The sequence below is a fragment of the Podarcis tiliguerta genome, assembly GCF_965153285.1.
Source record: "Podarcis tiliguerta genome assembly, chromosome: 17".
In the NCBI taxonomy this organism is placed as follows: Eukaryota; Metazoa; Chordata; class Lepidosauria; order Squamata; family Lacertidae; genus Podarcis; species Podarcis tiliguerta.
In genome coordinates this window covers 22,410,302-22,432,354 of record NC_139550.1, presented here as the reverse complement: position 1 = coordinate 22,432,354, position 22,053 = coordinate 22,410,302, and the positions used below count along the sequence as shown (strand labels likewise).

General features: G+C 47.8%; 1 protein-coding gene across 1 annotated transcript; it reads right to left on the bottom strand.

The window, feature by feature from the left end:
- Positions 1–19,565: 19,565 nt before the first annotated feature.
- TUSC1 (tumor suppressor candidate 1) lies at positions 19,566–20,764 on the bottom strand. The gene has a single exon (XM_083420785.1). It carries the CDS (start codon positions 20,685–20,687, stop codon positions 20,163–20,165), a length of 525 nt encoding a protein of 174 aa, XP_083276911.1. The 5' UTR covers positions 20,688–20,764; the 3' UTR covers positions 19,566–20,162.
- Positions 20,765–22,053: the final 1,289 nt, after the last annotated feature.

Here is a 22,053-nt window from a genome sequence, read left to right as displayed (position 1 = left end):
ATTCTTTTAGGCTCTGCCGAGCCGTAGACTTCCTTCCACACTTTTGGTAAGTATCAGATAAATTTGTATTCACGTATTTTATCGTTTTAATCTGTATCATTTACTGTTAGATTTAATTCAGTCCCGCCAGTGTCGTCTGAAAATTAGTTCCAAGATAAGTCAAATATTTATTCCAATTGTCATGAAATTTCTGTTTGTCTTTGTCCCTTAATCTTCCTGTTATGCTAGCGAGCTCGGTATAATTTATCAACTTAACCTGCCAATCACTTATACTGGGTATAACTTCTGTTTTCCAGTTTTGGGCTAGCAAAATTCTTGCAGCTGTAGTGGCATATAAGAATAGTATCTTATCTTCTTTTTTAATTTCTTTACCCATCATTCCTAACAGAAAGGCTTCAGGCTTTTTGGGAAAGGTATATTTGAGAATTTTTTTTAAGTTCATTGTAAATCATTTCCCAAAAGCCCTTCATTCTTCACCATTTGCATGGCTTTTTGAGGATTAGAGATCATGCAGGTGGTGTCATCTGCATATAGATTCAATAAATGCTCTTCACCCCGTTCCCTATTGACCCCTGATACATGGGTTACGATGCAGTGCCGCGGCTGGTGGCTCCAGGGAAACCCTGAAGGGGGACTTTGAGATGGGACAATTTGTGTTTCGTGTCCCTTCCCTTTTGAAGTAAGGGATGAGTCTGTTGTTCATACACGTGCTGGCTTTGTTGAAGTCATAGTAGCAAAAAATTTGGGAATTTAACCAAGGTTCAGAAGTTAACATTCAAAAGATGGACTTGGATAAACTTATAGATGAATTAAAACATTTTAATGATTTTATTTTGAAATCTTTTAAGATAATTTAGTTTTCTGTTGAGCTCCTTTGTGGCCCCTTTGTTGCCAGCCCTTCCCCCAGGGCAGCCTGGCTTTATTTATTTTGATGTATTTTTAAAAAAGATTTTCTTGGTTTACAAAAGTATTCAATGTCTCTTTTTCTTTCAAGTAGCATTTTTTGCAAATCAGTTTCATTTCTCGAGACATTAGGAAGAAAAGGCTGAAAGGTGGAGGGGGGAAAGGTGAGTGAGGGTGGGGTGGCAATGTTTCTATTTTACTTAATATATGTGGGGTTTGGTGTCAGCGTTGCTTGTGAGGTTCTCTGCTATTAGCAAGCGGGCTTTATACAGCTTCCCCCAGCAGCTGGTGTTCACCTAAGCTGGAGCAGTGGGTATTCCCACTATTCCCTGCCTGCCCTCAAGCTCCTGGTCCCCTGCACTACCTTGACTGCTTGCCATCTAATCCACCCACTCTTGGGTCTTAACCACGCTTGATCCTAGCCTCCTTTATCCAGCCGTCCATGCTATCCTGTGTCTGGGCTCTATGCCCACAAAACCGAATCTTTACTCTAAAAGTCTATTTGAGCCCCCCCCCCCCCCGGATTGCCATTTGCTCTGATGCAGCTTTAAAGAGCGGGTTTAATAACTGCTTTTTCATGCAGATCAGGGAAAGACTACCTCCTGGGCAGAACTGCATTGGCCAGCCCATAGAGCCCATTGCCCATCCTGGCCTGGCTGGCTTTTAGGAGCCAGGATGGGCAAGAATCAAGGAGATAGCTGGTTGTTTCACCCAAGAAAGCCTCTTCACACACTCACAGGTAATGGGTGGAAGTTGATCCCATACAACTTGACTAGACGGAACACCGGCATTCTCTGGCCCAGCTACCACGGTGCTGGAGCCTTCCCTCTTTCCGAATCTTATCAGCAACAAACTTTGTGAAGTCATTGCAGGAGGTCTTGTGGTCAGCTTCAGGATCTGTCCTTCCAGTGAGCACTGATTTCCTTCACAATGGATAGGTTTGATCTTCTTGCAGTCCATGGGACTCTCAAGAGTCTCCTCCAGCACCGTAATTCAGTAGCACCAATTCTTCGGCAATTGGCCTTTATGTTCCAGCTCTCACTTCTTACATCACTACTGGGAAAACCATAGTTTAAATGTACGGACCTTTGTCGGCAAGGTGACGTCTCTACTTTTTTAAGATGCTGTCTAGGTTGGTCATTGCTTTTTTCCCTAGAAGCAGGCCTCTTAATTTTGGGACTTCTCTCACCCCCTGCAGTGATCATGGAACCCAAGAAAGACCCCAGGTTTTTCGTAAATTGCTTGCAGGAGATCTTGTGGTCCTCACCAGACCCCCAGTGTCAAAGGTGGTTCTGTTAGACTACGAACCACCTGAAAGAGTCTCCTGGTGCTGTTTTCCAAAATACGATGACTGCTATTTCTGCAGTGTTGCAAAGGCTTTTCAGTATGAATCTTCCTCAAGAACTGAGGTGTTGCCCCTTGTCTGTTTTTGTGTGTGCTTCAAACCTTTTTGTAATGCAAAAAAGAACTGACACAATAAAGGCCTGATTCCATCGTGGGTTCTCGTAAAAAGGGGGTGGGGTGCAAGAGGGTCTCAGTTCACAACAGATACTTTGTGTGTGGCCTTTGCAACTCAGCAGCTGTCACAGCAAAGTCCACACCAAGCCAGGCTTCTATCCCATCCAGGCAGAGCAGAGTGCTGGTGGGCAAGGAAACCACAGGAAAGGAACTGAAACGGGAAACAAAATAGACCACGTCACATACAAAGGGGAAGAGGAGACAAAAGGAAAATGCGGAAATGCTACGTTTCTCTTCCATCTCTTACCCATACACATTTCTCCTATTTATAACATTGCCAGTATAACCCAGTCAAAACGGTTTTCGGGATGAAAAAAGAAGGGTGCCTCAGGCAACATTAATGAAGCCATGAATCAGATTGTGAGAGGAGGACAGGAAGCTGGTCCCGTTGCTCTTGCAGCTGAAATACTCCAGGGGCGCTTCTTGTGCACCGCAGAATCTTTAGTGCATGCTGCCTCCTGATGCCTGTCTCTGCGCTGCTCACTTCTACTGTGTGTAGGCCGGAGGACGTCTCCCAGGCTGGGCATCCCTTCATCAGCCAATCTGGCACTGCCCTGCAATGACACAGAGCAGCAGGCCCAAGTTGCCTCCCTAGCAAGGTGGGAATGGAGAGGTGGGTTTCACCCGGCGCTCGGTCCCAGTCTTCCTCCCATTCAGAACCAAGCAGAATGAAGTCAGTTGTTGACATATTCAGGATGGAGAGCAGGAAGGCCTCCTTCTCCAAGGCTAGACATCGCTACCACTAGACGCAGTGCCAGCAAGCCACCTGGGTGCCTTGAAAGGCGGACTGGACAAAAGGCAGGGAGCAGAAAGAGGTCCTCTGTGGCCACAGGGCATGCTGGCTGTGGGCTCCCCGTGGAAGGAGGGCCACCTGGGCTCTTAAGAGCAGCCGCAGGGAGGGTCTCCCATGCCAAGGACGTCCTGCATAAGGCCCTTGGGTAGCCGCAGGGGGAAGGTGTTGCCCCTTGTTATGGGGCATGTTGGAATTGAATAGTCAAGGCAGATCAACCCCAGGCTGAGTGGACCTTCTCCTCTCCAGTCCATGTGAACAGAGACTCAAAATTCGCTATCCACGAACTCAGTGGATATGTACCCGAACCACTGTAATTGATGCAAACCTCCCCCCCCCCCCCCGGTTTTCCTCCCAGGCGCATCCCGCAAAAATGCCTTACAAAACAGTTGGGGATTTACAAAAAGACTAGTAAAACTTGACGACAAGGCAAAAAAATAAACAGCAATACCTTTGAAAGTTAATATTTGTTGCAAAGAATTAAATCCATTTTTAAACAGTTCAGCTTCAGCTTTCAAGGGTGCAGTTAACTTCCAGGGTGTCCTACCCAGTAGCCTGGGTGGCTAAGGACAGAGATAGAAGTACCAAAGAGTGGATAGGGGCAGCATTGGACCCCTTGGCCTGAAGCTCACCATCCCTCCTCCTTGTTCTTCATCATCTTGTTCCTCCTGTTTCCTTCCTGAGCTGGTGACAGAAGCAGCAGATCACTCCTGCCCCTCACTCTTGAGTGCTCCTTGTTTCCCTTGACAGCAAAGGATTAGGTGAGTTGTCCTTGGCTTGTTGCTTGCAGTTGCTGTCTTCTTCTGAGTTGGACTGCCTGTTAAAATGAAGACTGACAAGTCTTTTCCCATGCTTTTGAGGCTATTGCTGGCAGGTGCTCTGCTGATCACGACTTTCTTGCATCAGCAGAGGCTCCTAAGGGATGCTTTGTGCCTTGGTGGACACAGCAGATGGAGGCTCTGGGTGTGGTGGAGATGGGTGAGGGCTGTGAGCTGATGCCGGGAGGTGCTGCATCCAGCCTCCATCTCTTACCTGGCAGCACTAGCCTCTGGGCAAGATGCTCCTGCTTCTTGGGACAGATGTGCTCTTCCCACAAACTCCTTAAGGTGAGGAGGACGCAGGAGTGGCAGGTGATGAATGCCACTCTCCTCCTTGTGGCTCTGTATCTGCTGCCTCCCTTCCAGTCGGCTGCCCTGTCCCTCAAGGGGCTGAGCCCCAGCCCTGGTCCTTTCCTATGAAGCTTCCCATGCAGGAACTCTAGTTGCAATTCAATAAATCCTGCCCGGTGCCTCAATGGCAGTTCTTCCTTTTGCACTGTAGAAAGTTCTTCCTTTTGCACTGTAGAAAAATGTAACTCGTTAGCTACTGTTACCAACTGTTCCAAAATGATACTCTACTTAGCAACCAATCTGAAATGCTCTTTGGACTCTTGCTGCATGTACATTCATATTCCATAGGGTGGAACCCCCTTCAGAGAGGCTCCATTTGTCCTTTGAGACTAATACTCCCTTCCATGTATTACCATTCTTTGTAAGACCTGCCTTCTTGAATTTTTATTACGTAGTTCATTCTTCACCATTTGCATGGCTTTTTGAGGATTAGAGATCATGCAGATGGTGTCCTCTGCATATAGATTCAATAAATGCTATTCACCCCTTTCCCTAATGACCCCTGATACATGGGTTACGATGCAGTGCCACGGCTGGTGGCTCCAGGGAAACTCTGAATTTCCCTCCATCTAGCTTCTAAATGACTGTATTTTCCCTCCATGAAATTCATTTTCCCTAAATGAATTTCCCTCCATCTAGCTTCTAAATGACTGTGTTTTCCTTACTTTCCTGAGCTCGGCCTCCTGCAGCTGTGAGGCCGTGCTGGGAAGTTTGACATTATAGTTGTGTCTGCTATTGGACTAGAGTATTGTTTACAAGGGGGCTGGGAGAGGTGGATTTGCAGCAGATCTCGTTGTCCTCACCAGACCCCCAATGTCAAAGGTGGTTCTGTTAGACTACGAAACACCTGAAAGAGTTTCCTGGGGCTGTTTTCCAAAATAATCACTGCTATTTCTGCAGTGTTGCCAAGGCTTTTCAGGATGGAACCCTGGGCCTGAAGCTCACCATCCCTTGTTCTTGTTCTTCATCTTGTTGTTCTTCCGGTTCGCTTCATGAGCTTGTGACAGAAGCAGCAAGTCACTCCTGCCCCGCTCACTCTTGAGTGCTCCTTGCTTCCCTTGACAGCAAAGGATTAGACGAGTTGTCCTTGTCTAGTTGCTTGCAGTTACTGTCTTGTCTCAAGATCCACTAGCCTGTACGCTCCGCTCTTTAGTAGGGTTGTGTAGCAGGGAGGCTGAGCCCAGTGGGAGCACAAATGGTGTGGAGAAAGCATGGGCTGCTCCTTGGAAGAACAGCCATTGTTTATGCCTGCTCAGTTCTGGCCCAGCAAGGATAATGTTTCCTTTGCTGTAATCCCCTCTCCCCCCCCCACCCCCAGTAGTGCCCTATGCAGGAAAGGTGTGTAGGGGAGAGGATGGACTGCTCCTTCGTAACCCCTTGCAGATGCTGCAGCAGCCCCCAAGAGAGAAGGGGGGGCGTGCAAGCAGGCGTTACGCAAATGTAATTCTGAATACACATTCTTGGAAGCTTGACACATCAGTGGGGGAGCATCTCCCAAGAATGAAAACACGCTCATGAGGTTGTAAAGTGTTCAAATGGCCAAAGGGTTCAAATAGACCATTGTTAAAAGCAAACATTTTTGGTTCAGTTTACAGATTCAGTATGTGCAAGAGCACGTGTTGTTGCTGTATCTTTGGTTTTGCATCTTAGGATTTATATGGAAATTGTTTCCATTTGGTTGTGTACTTTTTGATGTGTTTTCATCGTTTGACCTTTGTGTTTGTAATGGTGTAAGCCCTCTGTTGTACACCGCCTTGAGCATGGTCCCAACTATGGCAAGGCTGCATACAAATCAAATGTGGATGATTCTGGATTCCAGCACTATCCAATTTAGCAATGTTCACAGGCGATTCTAACAGGCATTGCTTTGCATCAAATGAAGTCTCTACTTAACTAGATAACTCCCATGGGACCATTAGCCAATCGCAGGAGAATTACTACAAAACTCTCTAGAATTTGGTTACCAAATTTAAATACGTAAAAGGCCTGATGTGAGCAATATAAAGCTTTACATGTCTTGTTGCTTAGTCATGTCCGACTCTTTGTGACCCCATGGACCAGAGCACGCCAGGCACTCCTGTCTTCCACTGCCTCCCGTGGTTTGGTCAAACTCTCGTTGGTAGCTTCAAGAACACTGTCCAACCATCTCGTCCTCTGTCATCCCATTTTCCTGGTCTGCTGAATCTTTCCCAACATCAGGACCCCAAATGTCAAAGGTGGTTCTGTTTGACTACGAACCACCTGAAAGGGTTTCCTGGTGCTGTTTTCCAAAATACGACCACTGCTCTTTCTGCAGTGTTGCCAAGGCTTTTCAGAACGGAACTTCGTCAAGGACTGAGGTGGTGTCCCTTGTTATGGGGCAGGTGTCCCTTGTTGTGGGACATGTTGGAATTGAAAAGTCAGCACAGATCCAACCCAGGCTGAGGGGCCGTTCTCCTCTCCAGTCCATGTGAACAGAGACTCAAAATTCCCTGTCCATGTACTCATTGGATATGTACCTGAACCACTGTAATTGATGCACCTACCCCACCCCCCACCCCCGTTTTCCTCCCAGGCACATCCCACAAAAATACCTTACAAAACAAGTTCAGAATAGTTGGGGATTTACAAAAAGACTAGTAAAACTTGACAACAAGGCAAAGGAATAAATAACCAGCAATACCTCTGAAAGTTAATATTGGTCAAAAACGATTAAATCAATTTTTAAACAGTTTTGAGTCATTTGGGCAGCTTCCGCTTCCAAGGCTGCCGTTAATGCCCAGGGTTGGGTTTCCTACCCAGTAGAAGAGGCCTGGCATTCCTCGGAGGCAGCTTTAGTCTGCCAGGGCCCTGCCCTAGGCCTGGTGGAGAGAGGCAGGGGGCAGGTCCCACAAGACTCACAGTGGGTGGTGTTAAGTCCTGGGCAACCAGTGATCATGGATCAGGGAGATCTCATCGCTCCGAGCCGACTTGAAGGGCTTGCTGGTAGGATGACCGCAATTCTCCCAGGTTGGAGCGGGGGGCTCCCCTATCGTACTGCCCCCTATTCCAAACTACTGCAATTGAGGCCCCCTTGCTCTCGCCAGCTCCTCCTTCCGGGCACATTTTTCAGATGCCCCCCCCCCCGGGGCCTGGCTCACGCCCTCATCCCACCCCTGAGGCATCAACTCCCAAAGGGGATGATGAGCTTCTTTGTGGCCCCTTTGTTGCCAGCCCCTCCCCCAGGGCAGCCTGGCTTTATTTATTTTGATGTATTTTTTAAAAAGATTTTCTTGGTTTACAAAAGTATTGAATGTCTCTTTTTCTTTCAAGTAGCATTTTTTGCAAATCCGTTTCATTTCTCGAGACATTAGGAAGAAAAGGCTGAAAGGTGGAGGGGGGGAAAGGTGAGTGGGGGTGGGGTGGCAATGTTTCTATTTTACTGAATATATGTGGGGTTTGGTGTCAGCGTTGCTTGTGCAGGTTCTCTGCTATTAGCAAGCGGGCTTTATGCAGTTTCCCCCAGCAGCTGGTGTTCACCTAAGCTGGAACAGTGGGTATTCCCTGCCTGCCCTCAAGCTCCTGGTCCCCTGCACTACCTTTACTGCTTCTCTAATCCACCCACTCTTGGGTCTTAACCATGCTTGATCCTAGCCTCCTTTATCCGGCCATCCATACTATCCTGTGTCTGGGCTCTTTGCCCTCAAAACCAAATCTTTATTCTAAAAGTCTATTTGAGTCCCCCCCCCCCCCCCGGATTGCCATTTGCTCTGATGCAGCTTTAAAGAGCGGGTATATTAACTGCTTTTTCATGCAGATCTGGGAAAGACACCCTCCTGGGCAGAACTGCATTGGCCAGCCCATAGAGCCCATTGCCCATCCTGGCCTGGCTGCCTTTTAGGAGCCAGGATGGGCAAGAATCAAGGAGATAGGTGGTTGTTTCACCCAAGAAAGCCTCTTCACACCCTCACAGGTAATGGGTGGAAGTTGATCCCATACAACTTGACTAGACGGAACACTGGCATTCTCCGGCCCGGCTACCACGGTGCTGGAGCCTTCCCTCTTTCCGAATCTTATCAGCAACACACTTTGTGAAGTCATTGCAGGAGGTCTTGTGGTCAGCTTCAGGATCTGTCCTTCCAGTGAGCACTCTGGGCTGATTTCCTTCAGAATGGATAGGATTGATCATCTTGCAGTCCAGTATTTTTAAGAGTCTCCTCCAGCACCGTAATTCAATAGCACCAATTCTTTGGTGATCAGCCTTCTATATGGTCCAGCTCTCACTTCCGTACATCACTACTGGGAAAACCATAGTTTAACTATACAGACCTTTGTTGGCAAGGTGACGTCTCTACTTTTTAAGATGCTGTCTAGGTTGGTCATTGCTTTTCTCCCAAGAAGCAGGCGTCTTTTAATTTTGGGATTTCTGTCACCCCCTGCAGTGATCATGGAACCCAAGAAAGACCCCAGGTTTTTTGTGAATTGCTTGCAGCAGATCTTGTTGTCCTCACCAGACCCCCAATGTCAAAGGTGGTTCTGTTAGACTACGAACCACCTGAAAGAGTCTCCTGGTGCTGTTTTCCAAAATACGATGACTGCTATTTCTGCAGTGTTGCAAAGGCTTTTCAGCATGAAAGTTCTTCAAGAACTGAGGTGTTGCCCCTTGTCTGTTTTTGTGTGTGCTTCAAACCTTTTTGTAATGCAAAAAAGAACTGACCCAATCAAGGCCTGATTCCATTGTGGGTTCTCGTAAAAAGGGGGTGGGGTGCAAGAGGGTCTCAGTTCACAACAAATACTTGTGTGTGGCCTTTGCAACTCAGCAGCTGCCACAGCGAAGTCCACACCAAGCCAGGCTTCCATCCCATCCAGGCAGACCAGAGTGCTGGTGGGCAAGGAAACCACAGGAAAGGAACTGAAACGGGAAACAAAATAGACCACGTCACATACAAAGGGGAAGAGGAGACAAAAGGAAAATTCGGAAATGCTACATTTCTCTTCCATCTGTTCCCCGTACATATTTCTCCTATTTGTAACATTGCCAGTATAACCCAGTAAAAACTGAAATGCAGCTGAAATACTCCAGGGCGCTTCTTGTGCACAGCAGAATCTTTAGCGCATGCCTCCTCCTGATGCCTGTCTCTGCGCCGCTCACTTCTACTGTGTGTCGGCTGGAGGACGTCTCTCAGGCTGGGCATCCCTTCATCAGCCAAGATGCCCATCTGCCCTGCAATGACTCAGAGCAGCAGGCCCAAGCTGCCTCCCTAGGAAGGTGGGAATGGAGAGGTGGGTTTCACCCAGCGCTCTGCTCCCATCTTCCTCCCATTCAGAACGAAGTCAGTTGTTGACATATTCAGGATGGAGAGCAGGAAGGCATCCTTCTCCAAGGCTAGACATCGCTACCACTAGACGCAATGTCAGCAAGCCAGGTGGGTGCCTTGAAAGGCGGACTGGACAAAAGGCAGGGAGCAGGAGGAGGTGGCCCTCTGTGGCCACAGGGCATGCTGGCTATGGGCTCCCTGTGGAAGGAGAGCCACCTGGGCTCTTAAGAGCAGCCGCAGGGAGGGTCTCCCATCCCAAGGATGTCCTGCATAAGGCCCTTGGGTAGCCACATGGCGAAGGTGTTGCCCCTTGTTATGGGGCATGTTGGAATTGAATAGTCAAGACAGATCAACCCCAGGCTAAGGGGACGTTCTCCTCTCCAGTCCTTGTGAACGGAGACTCAAAATTCGCTATCCACATACTCACTGGATATGTACCCGAACCAGTGTAATTGATGCAAACCTCCCCTCCCCCCCAGTCTTCCTCCCAGGTGCATCCCGCAAAAATGCCTTACAAAACATTTGGGGATTTACAAAAAGACTAGTAAAACTTGACCACAAGGCAAAAAAAAAAAAAACAAAAAAAAAAACAGCAATACCTCTGAAAGTTAATATTTGTTGCAAAAAATTAAATCATTTTTTAAACAGTTTTGGGCCATTTGGGCAGCTTCAGCTTCCAAGGCTGCAGTTAACTTGCAGGGTGTCCTACCCAGTAGCCTGGGTGGCTAAGGACAGAGATAGAAGTAACATACCAAAGAGTGGTGGATAGGGGCAGCATTGGACCCCTGGGCCTGAAGCGCACCATCCCTCCTCTTTGTGCTTCATCATCTTGTTCCTCCTGTTTCCCTCATGAGCTGGTGACAGAAGCAGCAGATCACGCCTGCCCCTCTCACTCTTGAGTGCTCCTTGTTTCCCTTGACAGCAAAGGATTAGGGGAGTTGTCCTTGGCTTGTTGCTTGCAGTTGCTGTCTTCTGAGTTGGACTGCCTGTTAAAATGAAGACTGACAAGTAAGTCTTTTAATTACACCATCCCATGCTTTTGAGACTGTTGCCGGCAGGTGCTCTGCTGATCACGACTTTCTTGCATCAGCAGAGCCTCCCAAGGGATGCTTTGTGCCTCGGTGGACACAGCAGATGGAGGCTCCGGGTGTGGTGGAGGCGGGTGAGGGCTGTGAGCTGATGCCGGGAGGTGCCGCATCCAGCCTCCGTCTCTTACCTGGCACCACTAGCCTCTGGGCAAGGTGCCCCTGCTTCTAGGGACAAATGTGCTCTTTCCACAAACTCCTTAAGGTGAGGAGGAGGCAGGAGTGGCAGGTGATGAATGCCACTCTCCTCCTTGTGGCTCTGTATCTGCTGTCCCCCTTCCAGTCGGCTGCCCTGGCCCTTACGGGGCTGAGCCCCAGCCCTGGTCCTTTCCTATGAAGCTTCCCATACAGGAACTCTAGTTGCAATTCAAGAAATCCTGCCCGGTGACTCAATGGCAGTTCTTCCTTTTGCACTGTAGAAAAATGTAATTCGTTAGCTACTGTTACCAACTGTTCCAAAATGATACGCTACTTCCCAACCAATCTGAAATGCTCTTTGGACTCTTGCTGCATGTACATTCATATTCCATAGGGTGGAACCTCCTTCAGAGACACTCCATTTGTCCTTTGAGACTAATATTCCCTTCCATGTATTACCATTCTTCTTAAGACCTGCCTTCTCGAATGTGTATTACGTAGTTCATTCTTCACCATTTGCATGGCTTTTTGAGGATTAGAGATCATGCAGATGGTGTCCTCTGCATATAGATTCAATAAATGCTATTCACCCCTTTCCCTATTGACCCTGATACATGGGTTACGATGCAGTGCCACGGCTGGTGGCTCCAGGGAAACTGTGAAGGGGACTTTGAGATGGACAACTCTGGTTTCGTGTCCCTTCCATTTTGAAGTAAGGGATGAGTCCATGTCGTTCATACATGTACTGGCTTTGTTGAAGCCATAGTAGCAAAACCATATCTATGACTTGACACTGCTTTGGGAATTAGACCAAGGTTCAGAATGTAACATTCAAAAGATGGACTTGGATAAGCTATTAGATGAATTAAAATATTTTAATCTAATGTTTTTATTTTGAAATCTTCTAAGATAATATTTTAGTTTTCTGTTCCATTGCTTTGACTTTCTTCAACCGCTTTTTTCCTAAAAATATAAAGTGGTATAGAAATAAAACAAAAAAAAAATTAGAGTCACGTGCATTTTCCAAGCATGGGCTTACAGTGTCTCCATCTAGCTTCTAAATGACTGTATTTTCCTTACTTTCCAGAGCTCGGCCTCCTGCAGCTGTGAGGCCATGCCGGGAAGTTTGACATTTTAGTCATGTCTGCTTTTGGGCTAGAGTATTGTTTACAAGGGGGTTGGGAGAGGTTGATTTGCAGCAGATCTCGTGGTCCTCACCAGACCCCCAATGTGAAAGGTGGTTCTGTTAGACTACAAACCACCTGAAAGAGTTTCCTGGGGCAGTTTTCCAAAATATGATCACTGCTATTTCTGCAGTGTTGCCAAGGCTTTTCAGGATGGAACCCTGGGCCTGAAGCTCACCATCCCTTGTTCTTGTTCTTCATCTTGCTGTTCTTCCGGTTCGCTTCATGACCTGGTGACAGAAGCAGCAGATCACTCTTGCCCCTCTCTTGAGTGCTCCTTGCTTCCCTTGACAGCAAAGGACTAGGAAAGTTGTTCTTGTTGCTTGCAGTTACTGTCTTGTCTCAAGATCCACTAGCCTGTACGCTCTGCTCTTTAGTAGGGTTGTGTAGCAGGGAGGCTGAGCCCAGTGGGGCACAAATGGTGTGGAGAAAGCATGGGCTGCTCCTTGGAAGAACAGCCATCGTTGATGCCTGCTCAGTTCTGGCCCAGCAAGGATGCTGTTTCCTTTGCTGTAATCCCCTCTCCCCCCCACCTCCAGTAGTGCCCTATATGCAGGAAAGGTGTGTAGGGGAGAGGATGGACTGCTCCTTCCTTTAACCTCTTGCTGATGCTGCACCTGCCCCCCCCCCCCCCCGAGAGAAAGGGGGGCGTGCAAGCAGGCATTACACGACTGTAATTCTGAACACACATTCTTGGAAGCTTGACACATCAGTGGGAGAGCATCTCCCAAGAATGAAAACACGCTTAGGAGGTTGTAAAGTGTTCCAATGGCCAAAGGGTTCAAATAGACGGTTGTTAAAAACAAACATTTTTTGTTCAATTTACAGATTTAGTACGTGCAAGAGCACGTGTTGTTGCTGTATCTTTGGTTTTGCATCTTAGGATTTCTATGGAAATTGTTTCCATTTGGTTGTGTACTTTTTGATGTGTTTTTATCTTTTGACCTTTGTGTTTGTAATGGTGTAAGTCATTGTTGTACACCGCCTTGTGCATGGTCCCAACTATGGCAAGGCTGCATACAAATCAAATGTGAATGATTCTGGATTCCAGCACTAGCCAATTTAGCAATGTTCACAGTGGATTCTCAAAGGCATTGCTTTACATCAAGTGAAGTCTCTTCTTAACTAGATAACGACCCATTTTTCTGGTCCGCTGAATTTTTCCCAGCATCAGGGTCTTTTCCAGGGAGTCCCTTCATGAAGTGGCCAAAGTCTTGGAGCCTCAGCTTCAGGATCTGTCCTTCTAGTGAGCACTCAGGATTGATTTCCTTCAGAATGGAGGAAATGGATCTTTTTGCAGTCCACGGGACTCTCCAAGAGTCTCCTCCAGCATCACACCAAATGTCTTAGCCTATCTGATATTGTGCCACGCCCCAAAATAGAGATGTACAAAGCCTTTGACTATTTAGTATGGAAATGTCTAGGTACCTGAGTGCCTAGTTGGGGAGTCTCTTTTGGTAGTCATTGTGAATGGAGCAGTTTGTGGATTGGCTCCACTAAGATTTCTTACTGGAATAAATCTGGTTTGTTCTGAAATAACAATTGTGTATCTTGAACGTTGATGTAATTATGTTTCACTGGGCCATACTATTGTTGAGCATCACCCCCAAACATTTTTTTCACTACAAAGCCGCGGGCAGATTTAACCCATATTTAGCAATTGTATGTGGTTTTGTATGTTAAAATTGAATTTTGACAAGAGGCTGCATTGATAGGAGTATTGGGGTGTGTATATAAAGTGGCCTTCTGGACAATGGCAACTCGTGCATTCATCGCCCTGTCCCCTTTTGCCTCTAGCTTTGCCCCCCCCCCCCCGTTGGAAATGTGGCCCCCTGCTTCTGCTGCAGCATAACCCCCTGGCGTGGTTTCGATGCATTGGAAAGCAGCATAGTGCCTGGGAAGACGCACATCATATTCCCCTTTACTGGTACATTTAAAAAGCACCGTGTCCCAACCCACATTTTAAAGAAGTTTCAAAGTGCCATTGTGTTCCTGCCAGCCAAAAAGGAGTGAATGAAAACCGGGCTTGCTCTTTCCAGCTACAGCCACTGCTATGTTAAGATCGCCCTCTGCTGCCTTAGTCTAGGTCTATATTCACATTACAAAGTGATTTAAAAGACTTTCTCCCCCTTCTGCCTGTCAGCATCGCCCCTGAGCCAGTGCCACGGACTGAACTCATCCACTTCAGCCCCGATGGCCAGGCAAGCTGGGTAGCACTTCCAGAGACCACCACCTGCACATGAACAGGTCAAAGTGCTGTGGACTCGCAGCTTAGAGTTGTGAGCACCGGATTCACTTCCACAAGACGACAGTCGTCGCACAGAAGAGTATAGCAAGAGTATAGCAGAGCATAAGCGACTCGGAGAGCAGCTTTGTAGAATATCTTCTTTATTCTATCTACAACTTTAATACACAAATATATAAAGAGCTAAATGAGGTCTAAACGAAAAATCTGAACTGCACTGAGTGTCTGCAGCTGCTCTTAGCAGCAACCTTATCTCGCTCTAACACTCAGTCTCTCTCTCTGACACACTGACTGACTCTTATGTTAGGCTGGAGCGGAATAAGTAGAGAGAAGAAACCGCCCCCTCCTCTCTGGAGAATCAGCAGAGAACATCAGCAGATTCTTGGATATGGGAGGTGTGAAATCTCCTCAACCCCCCCAATTTTTTTATTGATCTTCCCAAATTTTTTAAACACACAAACATAAATCATAACCTTATTAAGACTAATCTTACTAACATTGTTAAGCGACTTTCTCGTATCCCCCAAGTTGAATTTCAGTGTATAACATTTTAACAAGTTTTCCAATACCAGTATTCTTACAAAATTAAGTCAATCACTTAATATCTTTCTTCCTTTCCAATTCAGCATTAAACATAGTAATTCATCACATTACATTATTAAATCCTAAGCCTATCTCGTATTTGCAAGCTTTTCCAATAATTTAACTGAACGTAACATTAACTAAATAGTCTTGGTAGCTCCAGCCATCTCGTCCTCTGTCGTCCCCTTCTCCTTGTGCCCTCAATCTTTCCCAGCATCAGGGTCTTTTCCAGGGAGTCTTCTCATGAGGTGACCAAAGTCTTGGAGCCTCAGCTTCAGGATCTGTCCTTCCAGTGAACACTCAGGGCTGATTTCCCTCAGAATTGATAGGTTTGATCTTCTTGCAGTCCATGGGACTCTCAAGAGTCTCCGCCAGCACCATAATTCGAAAGCACCAATTCTTCAGCGATCAGCCTTCTTTATGGTCCAGCTCTCACTTCTGTACATCACTACAGTTGGGAAGGCGATGTCTCTGCTTTTTAAGATGCTCTCTAGGTTGGTCATTGCTTTTCTCCCAAGAAGCAGGGGTCTTTTAATTTTGGGAGAGCTGCCACCACCTGCAGTGATCATGGAACACAAGAAAGTCCCCAGTTTTTTCATAAATTGATTGCAGCAGATCTTGTGGTCCTCACCAGACCCTGAATGTCAAAGGTGGTTCTGTTAGACTACTGGGGCTGTTTTCCAAAATAGGATCACTGCTATTTCTGCAGTATTGCCAAGGCTTTTTTAGAATGGAACTTCCTCAAGGACTGAGGTGGTGTCCCTTGTTATGGGGCATGTTGGAATTGAAAAGTCAACACAGATCAAAGCCAGGCTGAGGGGCCGTTCTCATCTCCAGTCTATACGAAGAGAAACTCAAAATTCGCTATCCACATACTCAGTGGATATATACATGAACCACTAATTGATGCAACTCCTCCCCCCCCCCCCCCCCCGGTTTTCCTCCCAGGCACATCTCGCAAAAATACCTTGCAAAACAAGTTAAAAACATTTGGGGGTTTACAAAAAGACTAGTCAAACTTGACATCAAGGCAAAAAAACAACAGCAGCAATACCTCTGAAAGTTAATATTCGTTGCAAAGAATTAAATCAATTTTTAAAAAGATTTGGGCCATTTGGGCAGTTTCAGCTTCCAAGGCTGCAGTTAACTCCCAGGGTGTCCTACCCAGTAGAAGAGGCTGTTGCCAGCAGGTGCTGATCACGACTTTCTTGCATCAGCAGAGGCTCCTAAGGGATGCTTTGTGCCGCGGTGGCCACAGCAGATGGAGGCTCCGGGTGTGGCGGAGGCGGGTGAGGGCTGTGAGCTGATGTCAGGAGGTGCCGCATCCAGCCTCTGCCTCTTACCTGGCACCACTAGCCTCTGGGCAAGGTGCCCCTGCTTCTAGGGACAAATGTGCTCTTTCCACAAACTCCTTAAGGTGAAGAGGAGGTGGCAGGAGTGGCAGGCGATGAATGCCACCCTCCTCCTTGTGGGTCTGTATCTGCTGCCTCCCTTCCAATCGGCTGCCCTGAGCCCCAGCCCCGTAAGGTCCTTTCCCATGAAGCTTCCCATACAGGAGTTGTAGTACCAATTCAAGAAATCCTGCCCAGTGCCTCAATGACAGGTCCCCCAAGTTCTTGTGTAGAAAAATGTAACTTGTTAGCTACTGTTATCAACGGTTCCAAATTGATACTCTTAATTCCCAACCAATCGGAAATGCTCTTTGGACTCTTTGCTGCATGTACATTCATATTCCACAGGGTGGAACCCCCTTCAGAGATGCTCCATTGGTCCATTGAGACTAATACTCCCTTCGATGGATTAACATTCTTTTTAAGACCTGCCTTCTCAAATGTGTATTACGTAGTTCATTCTTCAAAATTTGCATGGCTTTTTGAGGATTAAAGATCATGCAGATTGTGTACTCTGCATATAGATTCAATAAATGCTATTCACCCCTTTCCCTATTGACCCCTGATACATGGGTTATGATGCAGTGCCACGGCTGGTGGCTCCAGCGAAACTGTGAAGGAGACTTTGAGATGGGACAACTCAGTTTGCCTTTATTGCTCACCACCTCTGACCACTGCGGGAATATTGGACTGGTGGTATTGTCCCTGAGGGGCCACATTCGTTTATAGCTGACCATGGGGGGGCGGGTACAAAGGAAGTGCAATTGATATTAATCCTTAGGTGATGTTCCAGCCATACAGAAGTTTCTACACTGGGCGCAGTTCTCCATTCCCCAGCCCCACAAGCTAGACAAAACCAGGAGGGATTGCGGCCTGGGTGGCTAAGGACAGGGATAGAAGTAGCCTTGGGTAGCATACCAAAGAGTGCATAGGGGCAGCATTGGACCCCTGGGCCTGAAGCTCACCATCCCTTCTCCTCGTTCTTCATCTTGTTGTACTTCCTGTTTCCTGGTGACGGAAGCAGCAGATCACTCCTGCCCCTCTCACTCTGGAGTGCTCCTTGAGAGCAAAGGATTAGGCGAGTTGTCCTTGGCTTGTTGCTTGCAGTTGCTGTCTTGTCCCCAGATCCACTAGCCTGTATGCTCCACTCTTTAGTAGGATTGTGTAGCAGGGAGGCTGAGCCCAGTGGAGCACAAATGGTGTGGAGAAAGCATTGGTTGGGTTTCCTACCCAGTAAAAGAGGCCTGGCAGTCCTTGGAGGCAGCTGTAGTCTGCCAGGGCCCTGCCCTAGGCTTGGTGGAGAGAGGCAGGGGGCATCTCCCATAAGACCCACAGCGGGTGGTGTTTTGTCCTGGGCAACCAGTGATCATGGATCAGGGAGATCTTGCTTTGAGCCGACCTGAAGGGCTGGCTGGTAGGATGACCGCAATTCCCCCAGGCTGGAGCGGGGGGCTCCCTTGCCGTACTGCCCCCTGCTGTAAACTGGTCCCTTGCTCTCGCCAGGTTCTTCCGGGCACATTTTTCAGATCCCCCCCCCCAAAGAATCCTGGCACGCCCCCGTCCCACCCCAAGGTATCAACTCCCAAAGGGATGATGGCCCCTTTAGTGCCAGCCCCTCCACAAGGGCAGGCAGGCTGGATTTATAAAGTCCCCCCCCCCCAGCTGGTTGGGGCAGTGGGTATTCCCACTATTGCCTGCCTGCCTAAGGCCCTGGTCCCTATGCTATCCACATACTCATTGGATATGTACCTGAACCACTGTAAGCACAGCCCTGGCCCTCGCTTTACCCCACCCCGGTGTTGGGGTGACTCCCTTTGATGTCTCTCCTTTGGTGGCAGTCCAGCTTTGTAGAGCTGCCCCAGGCAACTGATGTACGCCAAGCTGTACTAACTGTTGCCAGTGCTTCCTGCCTGCCCAGAGTCCTGCTTATTGCAGGACTGTGCAGCCCTCTTGAGTCGGATTAGGCGAGTTGTCCTTGGCTTGTTGCTTGGAGTTGCTGTCTTGTTCTGAGATCCACTAGCCTGTACGCTCTGCTCTTTAGTAGGGTTGTGTAGCAGGGAGGCTGAGCCCAGTGGAGCACAAATGGTGTGGAGAAAGCATGGGCTGCTCCTTGAAAGAACAGCCATTGTTTATGCCTGTTCAGTTCTGGCCCAGCAAGGATGGCGTTTCCTTTGCTGTAATCCCCTCTCCCCCCCCCCACCTCCAGTAGTGCCCTATATGCAGGAAAGGTGTGTAGGTGAGAGGATGAAATGCTCCTTCATAACCCGTTGCTGATGCTGCACCAGCCCCCCAGAGAGAAAGGTGGGGCGTGCAAGCAGGCATTACGCGAATGTAATTCTGAACACACATGCTTGGAAGCTGGACACATCAGTGGGGGAGCATCTCCCAAGAATGAAAACACGCTTAGGAGGTTGTAAAGTGTTCCAGTGGCCAAGGACAAAGAAAACCTTTTTAGGCTGAATTGTGCCATTTTGGACCATTGTTAAAAACAAACATTTTTTGTTCAGTTTACAGATTCAGCATGTGCAAAGAGACCTAAAGAACACGGCATTACGGAATAATCTCCAGAACTCTGTTAAATCAGCTATGGTTGATTTAGACCTATTCAAGTAACACCTGAGCCACAGATACGTTGGCCAAAGGGCCCTACCTTATAAAAAATAAGCTAACCGTGGTCTTGAAATGTATGTGAATACATATGAATAAATATGAGCTGTATGTGGCTGTGGCTCACTGAATATATATCAAACAGGGTTCTGCAATATCAGCCTTTCAGGACTTCCAACCTCTAAATACAGCTGCGCCAACTTCACTTCAAAACTCAGGTGCAGGAACTTGGATACATCATTATTGATTGATTGAATTTATATACCGCCCTATACCCGGAGGTCTCGGGGCAGTTCACATAAAAAGACCACAGTATATAAAATAAAAATAAAAGCAATAACCCAATAATGCCCCCCCAAGAGCCACATTTTAAAAGGGTATAGCACCTGCAAGACAAATCGTTTTTTTTACACCAAAAAAATAAAATAAACCCACAACAGAAACCGGACCCGCATTGTTGGCTTAACGGTGCACTCCTAAACATACCCAATGGGTTTAATAACACTTACTCCCAGGCACATATGTATATAGGCACTGCAGCCCAGTTTTGTATCCTGCAAACTAGCCTCTCCTTAGCCAGCAACACTCATCCCCTAGAATCAAACCCATTCCTGGAGTTTGGACTGCAAAGCTGGCAGCTATTACAGGACCAATTACAAACGTACAACGGAGAACAATCCAGTGCATCGCAAATTTTATTTTTTGAAGAGCCTTTCAAAGATTCGTTAACCCCAGAGGCAATGTGTTTTAAGGCCAGCAATTCAGCAAATATTCCAGCCTTCCAAAGACGGCTGTTAAACTGAAGACTGACAAGTAAGTCTTTTCCTTACGCCATCCCATGCTTTTGAGGCTGCTGCCGGCAGGTGCTCTGCTGATCACGGCTTCCTTGCATCAGCAGAGGCTCCCAAGGGATGCACTTTGGGGACAAGGCAGGTGGCAAAGACATCCTCCTGCCAGCAGGTAAACAAGGGGGGGAGGGTGTAGATTCTGGAAACCAGGCAACCAGAACCTTTTGCTTTGCCTGCGAGGGGGGAAAGGTACAAACGGGGAGGATGCTTCCCTCTGTGAGGGGTGGGGTGTGCAGAGAGCCTGATTTCCCCCCACCAGGTGCCAAAAAAAAAGGAAAGCGTTTAAGTTCTGAGGCAGTCTTCCTCCTGGAGGTGCCAGATTCAGGCATCAGTTTCTCCGGTGGGAGAGGCGGAGGATGAGCGAAGAAGGAAAAGGGAGTCTTGTCAAATCCAACTCTCCTTTTGTTACGCTGCTGGGAGATTTCATCAGGCTATGTCAGGCGCATCCCCTTTGCCTCCATCTCCAACTCGTGCTCTCTTTGCACCACTCTGCATCAGCTCGTCTCCTTCCCGGGAGGAAATGGTGATTTCTGCAGGCTCCGCATCGTCCCTGCTGCCATCGCCTCCTCCCCCCGCCTCTCCAGGCTTGACTTCCTGTTCTGGGAAGGGCTGCAGCTTCAGAGCCTGGCGGAAGAGGCTGCGGTTCTCCCTGCGCAGGCGCCGGTTCTCCAGCCTGAGACGCGCATTCTCTTCCCGCAGCCGCACGCTCTGGCGCTCACGCTCCTCCCCGAGCCTCAGCGCCTCAGCGTGGCTGGCGGCCAGGTCGGCGTACCTCTCTGCCAGCTGCTGCGGAGAGCCGCCCGCCCGGCCTCGCCAGCCAACGCAGCAGCACTCCCCTTCCTTGCCTTGGCCCTTCCGAGCAGAGATGCTGCTGCTGCGGCAGCCAGCCCCCCGAGCCCCGCAGAAGCAGCAGCCCCTCCAGTGGCGGCTGGTGCTGCGCATGCGTCTCATCCGTGGTCCTCGGCGCACCTCTCTTCGCCTCGAGAGGAAAAGGGGGGAAAGCAGCTCTGTCCGGCTCTATGTAACGGAGGAGGGCGGAGCTTGCTGGAGCACATGGGCAGGGCTTGGAGCCGCAGACGCCTGTTCCTCCCCCCTCCTTGCAGCTTCTGCTGCTGCTGAGGGCCTCAGATGCACGCTGAGGAATCGTAGAATTCACAGAGTTGCCACCTGTCCTGTATAATGCAGCGTTGCGTGTCGAGGTCCCCAAGCCACCCCTAATAAATTCACACTTCCCACCCTAATTTTGTTTAAGGGTTTTGGCATAATTTTGGCCACAATTTTATTAAAATGCAAAATGTGAGAGGTTGCTTAGGCATTGGTTGTGACTATCTGTACCCACCCAGGGACAGAACTGACATCTGCAAGCCTGCAAAGCATGAGACTTAAATCTCAGGGCTGTGGGTTCGAGACTCCTGCATTGCAGGGGGGGGGGGGGCTGGATGACCCTTCTATTGGGGCTGCTGTGTTCGTTTTTGCTAAATACCGGACAGGTGGGGCAGTGCGGTTGGGGGGAGTTTAGTTTTTTTATCTGGTGCTCAAGGCACTCCCATTACAATCCCTCGCAGCCAAACAGAATGGTTTCTCGAATTTGATTCTTTCTGTGCTTGGCTACCCAGAGCTTTAAAAAACGCGAGCTTTCACGTTTCCTTTCAAACATGCATTTGGAGAGGACCCCTAACTTGGCAGGGAGATGGGGGGAGAGAGAGAACCTACATTCCAACAGGGTGGGCTGGATGGTCCTTCAAGCTCTCTTCCAACTCTACAGTTCTATGAAATGCAGGACAAAATTATCAATATAGGATGAAGCATTTTGCATTGAAATAATGGGACAATGCTGCATTTGTGTGTGTGCGCACACATTTCCAAAGCCCACCCCTCCCAAAATTAAAGGGCAGCCAGTTCCCCACCCCCCATTCCAGGCAAACTGACAAATTTTTGGAGAGGGGAGGCTAAGGCTGGACTCTCCCTCCTCCAGTTCCTTTTTTTTTTAATTTTAGAAAATATTAGTTTTCACATAGACAAATATACATGAGTTACATAACACATAAAACAGAAAACAATACAAATGAATAGAAACAATGAAATAAGAAAATATAAACAAACATAAACAAATACAATATATTGCACTCGCATGACAGATTAAAATATATAACTTCCAATAATTCTCATTATATTATCTGTATTCCTTGCACAGATTCATATTGTTTTGTGTGTATAGATAGAATCCACTTATATTTTATTTCTGCAAGTATCTTATTGTTGGTATAGTACATTTTTAAGTATTCTTTAAATATTTTTCATTCCCTATATACCTTCT

Excerpts from the sequence above, each read along its gene's own strand:
- TUSC1 (XM_083420785.1), bottom strand. The coding sequence starts at position 20,687 with ATGAGACGCATGCGCAGCACCAGCCGCCACTGGAGGGGCTGCTGCTTC.